The sequence below is a fragment of the Lonchura striata genome, chromosome 10 (genome assembly GCF_046129695.1).
Source record: "Lonchura striata isolate bLonStr1 chromosome 10, bLonStr1.mat, whole genome shotgun sequence".
Classification (NCBI taxonomy): Eukaryota; Metazoa; Chordata; class Aves; order Passeriformes; family Estrildidae; genus Lonchura; species Lonchura striata.
Genome location: NC_134612.1, coordinates 21418568 through 21432728, shown reverse-complemented (window position 1 = coordinate 21432728; position 14161 = coordinate 21418568). Strand labels below are relative to the sequence as shown.

At 36.5% G+C, this 14161-nt stretch overlaps 1 protein-coding gene across 1 annotated transcript in view; it reads left to right on the top strand.

The window, feature by feature from the left end:
- NAALADL2 (N-acetylated alpha-linked acidic dipeptidase like 2) overlaps window positions 1-14161 on the top strand; it is a 413827-nt gene that overhangs the window by 298486 nt on the left and 101180 nt on the right. The window contains exon 8 of the mRNA XM_077785540.1: window positions 11771-11914. Within this exon, the coding sequence (XP_077641666.1) occupies window positions 11771-11914 (144 nt within the window). The remainder of the gene's footprint in view (window positions 1-11770; window positions 11915-14161) is intronic.

Below are 14161 nucleotides of genomic sequence, written 5' to 3'. Positions count from 1 at the left end.
AATTGCAACTTTCTTACAGCACTATTGACAGGAAATAGTTTATTATAAACCTGCAAATGCTAGTTTGCAGTCTTGCATGAAATACAGTACCTGTGACAATAAAGAATGGTGCTACATGGTGTAGAGGCAATCACAACATGAATCATCTGTCACTTCAGCAAAACAGTGCCAATTGAATTTACAAATGTGGCATCTATTTATTTCTACCAGCACTGAGAAGGAGACAAAATGAAATAGAAGTGATGATTACTTGTGACACATTTCTTTTATGAAAATAACTTCTTTAACTCGTGTTGTTGCAACAGATCATGTGTTCTTTTTGACTGTGTTTCTTTCAGTGAACCATATTTCTGTATATTTCTTGGAGCTTTTACCCATCAATATGATGGAGTGGTGAGAATCCACTACGTACAGTAGAGCTGTGGTGGTGGCTCACCAGCTTTGTGTGTCTTTGAGTAACTTCAGGCAAAAAGAACCATGGAAGTGAATCGTGGCAGTAAATGGAATCAGAACATGGACAGCACTGAGAGATAGATTATTAAACATGTTTTGGCACAAGTGCCGAAGGAACTTTCCAGTAATGATTAAGTGATGCAGGAGGGTGATGCTGTGCCTTTGTCATTACAAAAAATTCTTGGTGAGGTTTGTGTTAACACAACAGCACATCAGAACTGTGCTGCCAGGTAAGACGGGTGTGCCCAGGCTCCAGAAACACATCACTGGCAGCTGAGGGTTCTGTGGTTCGTGTGACACGGGTCTGGGGTGTGTGTGAGCACACCTGTGTGTTTGCAGGCTGTGTGGGCTCTGTGCCATCACTCTGCCCTAGTTCACACTCACAGGACCAGTCAGGCTCGAAGAGACCTCCAGCATCATGGAGTCCAACCTTTGAGCACTCACCATGAGCATTCACCACCTTGTCAGCTGAACCTGGGTACTGAATGCCACATCCAGCCAGTTCTTGGACACCTCCAGGGATGGCGACCCCACTGTGCCATGGGCAGCCCCTTCCAGGTCTGACCACCCTTTCAGTGAAGAAATTCCTGATGTCCAACTAATTACTGAACCAGAAGCCTCTATGAGATGATTTTACCATAATCTCCAGACACACACACAATTATGAGTCCCAAGTACTTTGCAATTCAGTCTATGTCTGTACATCTAACTTCACACATGTCAAACCTTCTTGATAGTTGTGGATGCTGTAGATCTTTGAAAGCTTGAGATCCCATTCTTCAGAGACACATGTAGTCCTTGGGGATGTCAGAGGAGAATACATTTTAATAGTGAGCTGTTGAAGGGATGGATGTTCATTAGAACTGTCCACATATATGAAGTTGTCAAGATATCACCACTGCAAATATCTGTAAACTTTGATGAATAAATGAAACAAGGAATTTTATGCTTGATACTAACCTTTAGAATAAGCTGGTGCTCTTCTTGGTAGAGTATTTTGCACATTGTTTGATTTATGTATCATCTATGGATCTGCACATATGGATCTGCACATTTTTAAAGAAGTGCCAGGTCCTCTGCAGTTTCAGCTTGTGAAAACAATTTACTTGCTGCAAGCTCTTTGCTATTACTTATTGTATTTCAGTAGCACACCTTTTAATATAACCAAGAAAATGAGAGGAGAGTTGTGTTCAGTGGTTTAGCTAAGCTGTTATGAAGGGCAAGATTTGCATAGGCATTTCTGTCCTTGTAAATTTTGTGTTGTTCTGGATATCATTTACATTTCATTAAACTTCAGGGTAACAGTCAAAACGAAGCCATTGATTTCTTCTCCACTGCTCTTTTGGTATTCTTCTGACCTATGCTCTTTGTAGAAATTGGAAAAAAATAGGGGAATGGATTTCCTGCTGTGGCTGTGACCTGAGTGAGCTCTGCACATTTAACCTGTGGCAAGGAACAAAGGATGGTTCCGTGTCCTTCGGATCCTGTGGCAAGACCTGAGCTGGGAAGGGAATGTTGCTTGGGGCAGCTGTAGAGAGTCTGGCCTTTTTATTCCTCTCAAAAGGAGAAGGGACTTAGGTGAGTCAGGGAACATTTGTGTTCATTAAAAACAATGCTTTGGGCCTGCCTAGGGAATGAGAAAAATCTGTGGAACTTCCCTGCTAATATTTTGCTTCTGAAATGTGATATTTCTGCAAATTATCACATATAGAAGCAGAAAAATCTAGAACATGATGCCTATTTTTCAATATTTTGGTTTTGGTCCATAAAGTTCCTATTGTTTTCCATGTTCATTTTTCATTGTTATAGCACTATATTTTCTTTGTCTTTCCATGTTCTTTAATCTGTTATAGCATTTGGTCTTTTGCAGGTCATTCTTTGTTTAAAAATCTGAGATTCCAAACACCACTAGCAGGTTCCTTCTGCATTATTTTATATGTGAATATAAGCTATCAAAAATATTTATTTCCCCTCAGAAAAAAACCCTTGGTGATACTTTTTTAAATTAGTTTTAAGTAACAATTCAAATTACAATATATTTATTGCCTACTGAATTTTACTAGGTATAATTTGCAATAATCTCGACTGTGTTTGTGGAAATGTTGTTCTTATTTAATTAGAAAAATAATCCTAAGTAGCATTTTTCTAAAATATGTGTGGGAATATATGTTTATCACTGACTCATAATTTAAAACATGGCCCAAAATGCAATATTCTGAAATGATGCTGCTGTTCTACCCTTCTTCAACAAGGAATCATTTTTTTCAAGCATTACCTTATTTTCTATTTTCTAACGAATTTTCTTTGCTTCTGATCTTCCTGACTCAAATTGTCCTTGAATTTCAGGGAGTTTAACCTAAATATTAACCAGCTCCTCAACTCTGTTATTTGAACAAAATTATTAATTTTTCATGCTCATCTCAGGTTACACGAACATGTTTGAGGATGCAAAGCTCCTTACAAGAGATGGTTCAGAAATCATTTATGGCCAAGGGCTCTGTTTGGAGTTTGGAATGAATATTCACAGAAAATTTTATTTTGTGCTGTTGTGCACAAAATAAAATCCAGTTCTCCTGGGTGTTTGCAATCGCCTTCTGAAGCTGAATCCAGCAGTAGCACAAGGCAGCATGAACGTAATAAAATATTGCAAATGCATGAGCAAGTTATTAAGTAAATTAAATACCAGTGTTTCTATCTCTGAGGAGTGCTGCAAATAGATTATGGTTTGTTTGTCTCTGTCCTGTAATCCAGGAAATAAACCAAGATGTGTTACAAGGATTTCCATAGATTCAGAATGTTAGGAATTTCTGAGCATAGCTCTTTCTCCTCTCAATACTATTGACAGGATTAATAGGGGTCTGGAGAACACCTGTATCTTCATTTCAGCAAACTGTCATTTGAGATTGATTTACCAGGGTATTTCTTTTTCTTCAGTAATTTTCATCAAATTATTACTGGTACATGACCACATATATCTACTTTATCTGATCTTGAGTGTTGAAAGATTAATAAAGATGAACTGAGGACTTGGAACACTTCCATTGCAATCTGGCTTTTTAAAATCAGATTCTTCTCTGTATGTCTTTTGATTGGGTGAAAGTCCTTTAGAACAAAACAAAAGCAGATAGTATTTTTTTTTTAAGTTCTTGTATGCCTTTGATACAAATAGTCAGAATTTAATGTGAAAATTAGCATCACTGCACTTCCAATTGCATGCTTCACCAAAACAAAACTAAATGATATTAACATATTTAGCATTGCTAGACACACATTATTAGTAGATTTATCTTATTTTACAAATTTTTTGACATTAATAGCATGCACATAAAATTAACACTGCAGCTTCTTTGAACTGCTAAAACAGCAGATGCATATTAATTATTTATCATTTTCAGCCAGAATATTAGAGTCTTTATTTTTTAAAATGATTTTCTTGAAGTATGTTCTAATTATTAAAAAAAAAAAAAAAAAACAAACAAGAGAAAAATTATAAATATTTTTTATTTTCTTAAAATCTGTAGGAAGCTTTTGAATTGACATGCATTTCTAAGTGTCATCCTGTGTCTGGCAATGACTTTGGGTCCGAGAGGACACAGGTATCCCCTGGAATTGTGGCTTGGGAATAGAAGGCTTTGGGTTGAATTGGAGGAATTCCTGCCATGCCTTCCATATCCCAGCTAATGTCTTGCTCTGCTCATTTATTTAAGAGCACTGATTTTTGAAGTGTGCTGATCTGGTTCATAATATGGCTCCTCAAACAACTGTGCTGGCACAGTTAAACTGTGGTGAAGCCAAAATGTGGCTTCCAATGGTTGCAAAATCTGGAAGCATGCATCAGAGATGTTTATTACTTTAAGAAAAGCATCCTCAACACAGATAACATATGCAATTTTATTTCATGTTGTCCTCCAAATATGTACAGACAGCATGTGATTGTGAGTCATTGCAATGTTCACTATGTGCTATAAACAAAATAATTGTCATCCTAAACCTGTCACTTTCAGTGTTTTCTTACAGATTTTCTGTCTCCATGCCATTCCTTGCAGAGCACTATAGGGCTTTTATTATTTTTAATAACAATAAATCTCATTAGTGTGAGTAAATACGAATCTGTCCTTGTTCATAATCAGAATAAGGATGGTATATGTTACCTGATGTGTGTTCTGGCAGCTGAAAACCTATTTTGCATAAAGTAAGACCCTTATTTGACTATATTTAGTCTCCATCATCGCTGGAGGAAAGGACATCTGTGTCAGAGTCTCATTTCCACATTTGTTGTTTGTTCCATCTATGGTGGCCATCACCAAGGTTTAGTTTGTAAGGGAGCAAACACCAAGACCAGCCTATTAATGTGCCAGAAGTTCCTTATTTCCTGAAGTGGTTAATACAAAACATAATTCAAGCAGGAGGTGCTGTGTGCCCTCTTTGCTGCTTCGACCCCATGGTTCCACTCTGTTGCAGGATACTCCTGCTTGGCTGCCTGGATCAGGAGAGAGAGATTTTTTTTTTTTTTTTTCTCAATGGAACAGATAAAAAATTCCATAATGTGCTTTGCACTTGAATTGAAAATATTCGGTAATATATCAATTTTAAAATCCACCTGTGCCAAGCTTAGTTCATCAGTTTGATTTGTGTTCCCTCCTGCAGACACACACACACGAGCTTCCCTCCAGATTTCCGTTTAAGAACTTCCTATATCTAATTTTCTGGGAGCAACAAACGGGTACATTTCAGAAATAGGCTTGCAGGTATAGAATTCCTGAAGTAGTTTTCCCTAAGATAAAGATTAAAAAAAAGAAAGTCCAAATATGTGTCTGCTATTCAATAATTTGGATTGTGCAGTTATTTTGAACATCAGAGCAATAGCTTCAAGTAGTTCTGCTGAGCTCCATTGGATTAACCTTTGTATATTTTAGGACAGTAAAAGATATCAAATTATTATCCAAATTAGGATTTGGATAAAATGGTTCCAGCAGTTTGTGGTCAGCTTTTCATCACTGATTTCCAATCTTTTCATCACTGATTATTTCGACACACCCCCCTTACAGTGGGTTGTATTATGATCTTGAAATTAATGAGAGTAGAAGGTGCTAAGCAGATGTTCTGCTATCAAGAATAGAATCCAAAATTATATACTAAAGTATTGAATGTGCTGGTTTGAATTCACTATGGATGGCAAATAATAAGTTGTGCAGAAACCTAAATATATGATTATTGGATTTTTTAAAATAAGCTTATTTTTAAAGCTTCGAGAGATATTTATTTTTTTGTCTTGTAATCCATAAGACTTCTGTCAACCCTTTTAAATATCCACCACCACTGTTAAAATGTTGGGCAGTGTTTTTTTGGGTTTTTTGGTCACGTGGCCAAGCCTTCTGCCTGTTGGTGGAAAGTTTTTTTCAGTTCATTAGTGAGACAGGCGTTTTCTAACACAGGAAAACCTGAGAATTGTCTTATCCTTTCTCCTGTTACATTCTGTTGTTAGTAAAACATAAAAACATGTTTTAGCTATTTGTAATGTGTGGAAGAAATGCTCTTTCTTTTTTACGACTTAGTTGTTACACAATTGTAGGATAATTAAAAAGGAAAAATTTTACTTCATATCAGTTGGTGTGAAAATGTTACGTAATGTTGCTCTTATTTTTGCCACTTCTGTGTCATTTTAATTATCAGCCACTAGAGCAAGCTAAGTGGAAAGGGGAATTCAAAATGATGAGAGTACTGGGAAAAGTTGTTTGGTTTCCTTTTTATTCTTGCCATTTAATTAAATACTCTCAGAAAGGAGCAGGGAAATTAGGGAGATGGTGTTGCATCAGGGTGTCAAAGCAGTTTTGCTTTTACACAATACATGTGTTGCTTTTTATTCTGTGTATCTTAAAAAGAAACAAGAGTGACAGTATTTTTAAAGTACATTAACTAGGCATTAAGACAAGAGTGATTTGCAGTGAGAGAAAGGGGAATCATATGGTTTTTTTGTCTTTCATGGTGATTAAGCACATTTCCTTGTGAGGGAGGGAAAAGATGACAGCAAGTTTTAGAGGGTTTGGGGAATTTTTTCTGTATCAGCTTTATTTAGGTTTATTTTTAAGGATGGCAGAAATCTGTTTAAAGAGACAGTTTTGAGTAATACATACACAGATTTGCAACCACTCTGTTGACAAAATGTTATGTAAACAGAATACAGTGAATATACTCTGTAAAGCAAACCCAGTATTTCTGTAGGGTCCTGGTTTTCTCTGTGTATCAGTGGATGTATTATTATTATCTGGGGAGTTTATCACAGGTGATATGGTATCTCCAGTTTTCTTTTAAACCTTTTGTTAACTCAACATCATGAGAATGTGATTTTTTTAAAAAAGGTGTTTTTAAAGAATTCTTTTTAACTATCAGCAATAGTTAGGAATAGCAGCTAAGACAAAATAGAAAAAAAAAATTAAATCCTTTCTTAGCACTCTCACTAGCTTGTTTCTGTTTGAGGTGATGCTCACTGCCTTTCAATTCTGTATTTTCTGTAAATGTCCATAAACCTTTCACAGGCACAGACGTTTTCCTCACCCGTATCTCCAATCACTACATAGTTCTAAGCATCCCCTGTCCATTTGTGGCCATGCATCCTGAAATGCAAGCTGCCACACAATGACACAATGCTCTTGTGATTCATCATCTCCTGCTCCATTGCCTGTAAAGCTGCTTTGAAAGGCTTTTCTTGTGGTTGTTGTTATAATCCCTGGTTGCAGAATTTCAAAGTTCTTTTTTTTTTTTTTTTCTTTTTACAAAAGAGAAGCAAATGGTTCTCTCTTCCTCCATATTTCTACCAGTGGCTAGTGAAGCAAAGCACTTCAAAACTGGCATATGTTCCATATTGCAATTCTAGTGGATAATTCATAGAGAAGTGAATAAAGACATAGCAGGAAACTGCTGGTTACCAATTCTACTCTGTAAGCACCTGCTCCAGGTTCTTCTCCTCTTGGGTAACTTTTTTCTGTGCCAGTTATTTTTCTTCTTTTCCTTGCTGATATTTGAAAGTCTGAAGTTATGGTCTTCTCCTTGACATTAATAAAATCCATTCTTATTTTTATTTTAAACACCTTGGAGTGTTCAGCACCATTTTTGTTAGAGGAAGAGGTCTCTGTCTGACTTCATATGCAGAAAAACCTTTATGTGACTTTGGTGAGCAGCTGGGGAGTGCTTTCCCAAAACTCCCTGTTCATAACTGCTTGCAGAACAGCACCAGTCTTCCTGGGTCAATATTCTGACTGTATCCACTTCCAGCAAGCAATAACAGCTAGAATGAGTTTCTTTATTCAAAGAGAAAATTTAGGAAGGCGAAAAATATGTCAGTGACTTTGTGAGGTGCAGCAGGTGGGTGCATTTTCTAGCAGAGGTTAAATGGGATGTGTAGGCTTAATTGAAGGCTGCTTTTTTGAAGAGTCTGTCTTAAAAATGGACATGGGGACAGCATTGTAAGCTGCTGTAGCTAAGATTTAATCAAGTAGCTGCTGCTTAGAAAAATTATGGTGATGAGCAATGGTGGTATGAGTTCAGTACCCAGAGCCTTCCTGTTGTAGGTGCTGCAAAGCTCCTTGCAGCTTCTGTCTTTGGTTAGATAAAACCAGGATAACCAGTGGGAGCTAACAACTGTTGAGCATTACCAGCAAAGGAGGCAGGGGGGAAGCTGGGTGCAAGTTAAAAGCACAAATAACATAAATGTCTACAACAGGTCAGTTTACACATCTTTGGGTTTGTCATGCTTAATTCAAGATCAAGTGCTGACAAAGGACAGTGTAGAATGTGCACTGGGAATGAATAAATGTAAAAATGCCTCTTTCACAGGAATGCATTACACTAACTATTCACTTCAGGAACTGAGTGCCAAAACCATCTTATTTGACCAAATGAATGCTATTCTTTCCTTTATGCTCTAATTTATTCCCATCAGGTGCTGTGAAGTCCTGCTTGGAGTGTCTATTTTCAGCATAAAACTGTTTGTCAAATTTCTATTAAGCTTAAGGTGAAAAATTAATGAGCCATTCACTTCAGATATTTCAAAACTAATACTGCTGTATTATTAATGCAGCAGAAAGTCAAAGACGTGGCTATGTACAATTATTGCTTGGTGTTCAGTCAGACTACTTTTTTCTGTCTGTATTTTTGGGGGAACATCATTAAAACACTGTTTTAGGTCAAAGAAGGAATTACTTTGATGAATTCTGGCAGTAAGCTTTTTAGACAGTTGTAGATAACTTTTTGCTTTATCTGATCCTGGCAGAAGGTGCCTTGAATAAACACATATTGATGAAGTACAGTGTTCTAGCCAATCTTCCTTTGAATCTGGAATTTAAACAAAAATGAACAGAAAGTTGATTCATATAGCACAAAACTTCTTAGAGAAATGCAAATAAAAGACTATTCACATAATACTGAGGAAGCTGTGGGTGAACAATAACTTTGGGCTAGAGAGGTATGACATTGTGACTAACTCTTTGATTTTTCAGTCTTCCAAAAAAAGTCACTGAAATTATGATAAAATTGTACTTTTGTTCAGAACTGAGTGGGGTATGGTGCACAAGTATTACTATTAAATTCAGAAATGCCAGAGCATGTTGTCAGTACCAGTAAGTTCAGGGATGGAGCACTGTGAAATGCTGGTTTGGGGGAGTGTGTCCCAGGCTGAGCAGTGTGGAAGCTGGTGCTCAAGGTTTATGCTTGCATTTAAAAAGAAAACATGAACCACAGACACAGCAGAAGTAGAAATTCAAGCCTTGCTTTCTGTGCAGAAACTTTCTAAAGATTGCCTCATTTTTGTGCTCCTAAAATTAACTTAATAATTGATTAGTGTATTTTCCTCCTCACTTTCCAGTAAGTTCTCCAGGGACTTTCTGAAATTAATAGTAGTTCTGGGTCTGGCACAGTTACTTTGTTAGACTTGCAGAGAGGAAGAAATTCTGCTTCTTGGAAGAGTTTCATGCTATGAAAGTAAATTTCATTACCAGCAAAATGTCAAATTTAAATTATCCTTGAAGCATTTGTTGTTCCCACAAATGCTGAAGGGCTTGGCATCCAGCAGAGAAAGTGCCAGCAATAATCCCCAAGTTCTTTCAATGTGTTTTGTTTCTTTCTGAAGTTACACTGCACTGTTTCACTGTCACTACAGCACCAAGCCCATGAGTATTTAAAACCTGAGTGATTAAGCTTTAAGTAGCAGCCCTGAAAATCTCCAGGTTTTTAAATGTGCATTGGAGAGATTGGTCTTGGATGGTCACTTCTGAAGTCTGGTCATGATGCACATTGCTTTCCTCAGCCTTCTTCAATTCATAAATGCCTGACAGAGTGGAAGGAACTTTTTGATTTTTTCTTTTTCAAACAATTTTAAATATGAATTACAATAGTGTTTTTTTCTCTGTTATTAGTTTGTCAAGTTTAGTTACTGGAGAATTTTATGGAATTTACGTCTGGAAAAGATGTCAGGAGGTCATCGAATGCACCTTCCCTCAGGGAGGGCATCAGCCATATCTGCGTCATTCCTGACAGATGTTTGCTCACACTTTTCTCTAAAAATATTTCAGTTTAAGAGATTTTATCACCTGCCTAGGCAAGTCTTTATGTATTCCTCCTATTAGAAAGTTTTTCTTCTAGATACATCTGCCCACATAACTTAAATCTGCCTTTCTATAGATTCTTTTTCCTTTTTCTCACATCCTTCAAATTCTATCTTCTATTGTGAAATGATTAATTTTTAAATATGGAGGGGTTTCTCCTGTAAGTTGCTCTTGAAAGTGTATCTTTCACAGGTTATTCAAGTATGAAGCTCAAGTTGTGAGTAACTGGAGAGAGATTTTTCTCATCTGAAATGATTTGAGCTTCATTCCCCTGTAATAACATCTGCAGATTGACAAACACCGGAAAGAAAATAATGTCTCAATTGCACATCTCTGATGGACTTTTTAGGATTCTTTTTGAGTGCAGAAACAGACTCTCAAAACTTGACCAAACTGATTTTGCCATCACTTTGTTGAAGTGACAACTTCAAGAGATTTTGAACCCAGACCAACTTTGATGAGACAAAGCTTTTTTTTTTTTTTTTAATTATATTTTGAACCAGCTTTTCCTTTCCACCTAAAAATTTGTCTGAATCTTTCAAACTGAACACTGATCACCTTGCCACTGAGTATTAAAGGTGAACAACACCTTTTGTTTTTCCATAATTAAATAATACAGTTTTGGCCAATTTTTACATTAGTATTAAAGGTGTACTATAAAAAATTTCAGAAGTTTCTAGAACAACAACAAAAAAAATAAAGATAATGTGTCTAGATTTCTTTTTTTCTTTATACTGTGGTTCAATAACAACTGATAGTAGTTTAATCAAAATTTATTTGAAACGTGCTGCTGATTGCTGATAGTGCCTGCAGTCCCACAGAATTTAAAGGATGCTTTTGGGTAGTAAAGAACTCAATGTTGACAGGAAATGCAGTGTTTGTTTTGCAGGTTGTGTCCTGCCCCAGGTTGTATCAACCTCCCCTCCTTTCCTGAGCTGGGCTTTCCATCTGCCAGAAGTGTTCCTGCTTTCCATGGGAAGAGATGGTCCCCATATTAGACCAGCTGAAATAGCTGAGGAAAATACCTGATTATTCCTAAAGTGCTTCAGAGCATTTCTGTGTGCCAGGTTAGGTTTTTCTTCTTCCCCACAGTTCTGTCAGTTGGTCTCCCAAAATATCTCATTATCTCATCAGAAACCTTTCCGTGATCAAGTGTTAGGCATGTCTATGCAAACTCACTCTTTTTTCAAAGGGAGATTTAAATATTTGCATGAAACTGCTGATATTGAGAGGTTTGTGCTATATCTGCTTAAGGTGTTTCAGATGTAAATGAAGTGTTCTGGTGCTTTCTGATCATACCTTTCTCCACTCACTGGGTTTGTTTATTCTCTTCTTATTCCAGACCTCCTTCAGCTGTTCAGTTCTTACTTGAATTTCAAACTTATTGCTGATCAGTATTTCCATTTTTCATTGATTTCTTTAGCTACACATCAATTTAATTTGTTGTGTTTAATTCACAGTCTAATATCTGCTCAGACTAATTTAACAGTTTTTTGTGGAACTATTGCCCAGATACCATAATATGTACATACAATTTTGTAGTATATGATCTTGAAGAAGCTATTTTTTTCAGTATTATAAGCACAAAACAACAGCTGCTTATCTAAATCAGTTGGTTTAAGTTGTGTGGTAGAAATTTGCATTTTTGTGTTCGGTTTATGAAGGAGAGAAATCTAATTATCATTTACTAAATTGGTCTTCCCTTTGTGTCATTTAAGATGGAAGCTACAGGCAGAATCGACTGAACCTCACAACGCTGTTGGTACAACCAATTTCTGCACTGCTTGCCAGAAAACTTGTTTCCCTCCCTGAGGACACTGCCCAAAAAGAGAGGTGTACACCCCTCCAGCTGCCAGCTGCAGGTAATGCTTTTCAAACACACTATGGGATGTTCCTCTCAGACTCCAAATCCACTTTCTACAACTATGCAACTAAGAGGTTTAGCTGATTATGGGTGTGTTTTGCTTAGATGCTTTCTAGAAGAGGCTATGAATAGTCTAAAAATTATGCTCCTAAAATCTGATAAATGGAAGTTGTTGCTTAAAAAATAGTAGAAGGCATTGATCACTTATTTTTAATATGGACTTAGAGCCTCCTCTGTGTAGATGCCAACACTAGGGAGGATTGTTTGTGCTGCAGTATGTTTTGTTAGGCCTTGTTGTACTCTTAGTAATGTTATTTTAACATTAAGGCATCAGTAACTACATTATTCTGTGTATATTTTTCTGTTTCTGGAATAATGACACTTAAATTTTAAATACGTCTCTGTGTTCTTTAATTTGTATATGCCTTTTACTCTTAGTAATGTTGTTTTAACATTAAGGCATCAGTTACTATATTATTTGGTGTGGTTTTTTTTTCTGTTTCTGGAATAATAGCACTTAAATTCTAAATATATCTCTGTGTTCCTTAATTTGTGTATGCTGTAGAATAAATAGTGTATTGTTACCTGAACCCCCAGGCAGCTTTTTCTCTCAATTTTCACCAGGAAAACAGGCATCATGAGAAGAACAAAATACCTTGAGTAGAGCCAGATGAATGCATTCATAGTATCTCCCTAGAAATAATGCCATTAGCAAATTCAAACAGATTAGTGCTTGAAAAAACTTATTGGTGATAGGGGAAGGGGAAAAAAAAGTAAGACTACAATCTTCCAGCACAGTATTTCACCAAAAGGACATCTTCCAGAGAACATTCTAGATGAGGTGCATGTTTAAACAGTAATTCTTCAGTAAACAGTCTTCAGTTTTGTTTTTTACCTGTCCATCTTTCACCAGAAAAAAAAAAAAAAAAAAAAAAAAGGTTTATTTCATTATAATGCCCATTTAAATGAATTGATTTGAAACTGTGATCTTGGAAAGGTGGAGGCAAATTAATTTAGCCACTGTATCCTGTGCTGCATACAGTGATGATAACAGTATGAACAAATTTTAAAAGCAACCAATGTAGTATCATGTGCTGTATCCCTTGTTTATTGCTTTTGGAACGTTATTGTGGAATTGGAGTACAATACAACAAGTCATAAAAAAGGTTGATTAATTTTATGACTTGTGTTAGCATTTGTAGTTATACATACTAAAAAGGAAGACAGAAGACTTAAACTTTTGTGGTTAGGCAGGAAAATTGTTCTCCACGAATGGCTGACTAGATTTTTTTAAAAATCAACTTTTAATTTTATTTTTGTCCCCACAACCAGTAGAAAAGGGGAAAAAGCCAGGAACAAGTGCTTAGCCATTCCAGGTAGCTGCTTGAAGCTTGTTACTATTGAAGGAATTTTCAACAGCTGAAGTGCCTGGAGCAAAGCCTGAATTTGGGCTGGAAAATGACACTCATTTTATACAGATAAAAGGCTGCACAATGTCTGTTTCCAAAAAAGCTTTTTCTGGAGGCTGCAGGACAGAATCACCCTAAAGGGCAGCTTATTCTACTTTTTCTGTGACAGGTGTGGCATGTTTTATTTCTGTGAGAAGACAGGAATTCTGTGAGAGGAGAATTTCTAGAAAGAGAGAATATTCCAAGCCAGCAATGTAGTGAGAGCCAGTCCGTGTCTGGTTTTACTCTGGGTGAACACAACAGCTTGTGTGTGATTTCATGTAAAGCTTCTGAACCACAGTAATCCATGGGGGATTTTTTTTTTAAGTCTTAATTTACTGAGAAAATAGGGACTATAATAAGAAGCCTTGTATAATTCTGTAATGTATTATAATATATTTTTTCCTTGAAGTAGTGGTGAAGCTGTGGATGTTCTGGAGCACAGAGCGTGCTGTTGTTCAGTAGCATCCTTAATGGAAGAGATAAAAGCCTGGTCTCATGCTAAGAAATGGTGTATAACTATTTCATACTCGTAATAGCTAAAGAGATAATGCTGAGGACAGCAATGCATTAGGAAAGAGCAAAGGTTGAATTTGCAGTCTTCCTGTTGATTTGAAGAAGCTTAAGAGAGAGATTTCACTTCTGACGTAGGACTCATCACTTATCTGTCAAAAGAGGTGAATGAGCAATTCAGATGATTGGTTGGCTTGAAATTTGTTAGGATAAAATAATCATCATTCTCTCATCATTATGTTTCAAAAAGCTGAACAGCAGATTCATCAGTAATGATTAAACAT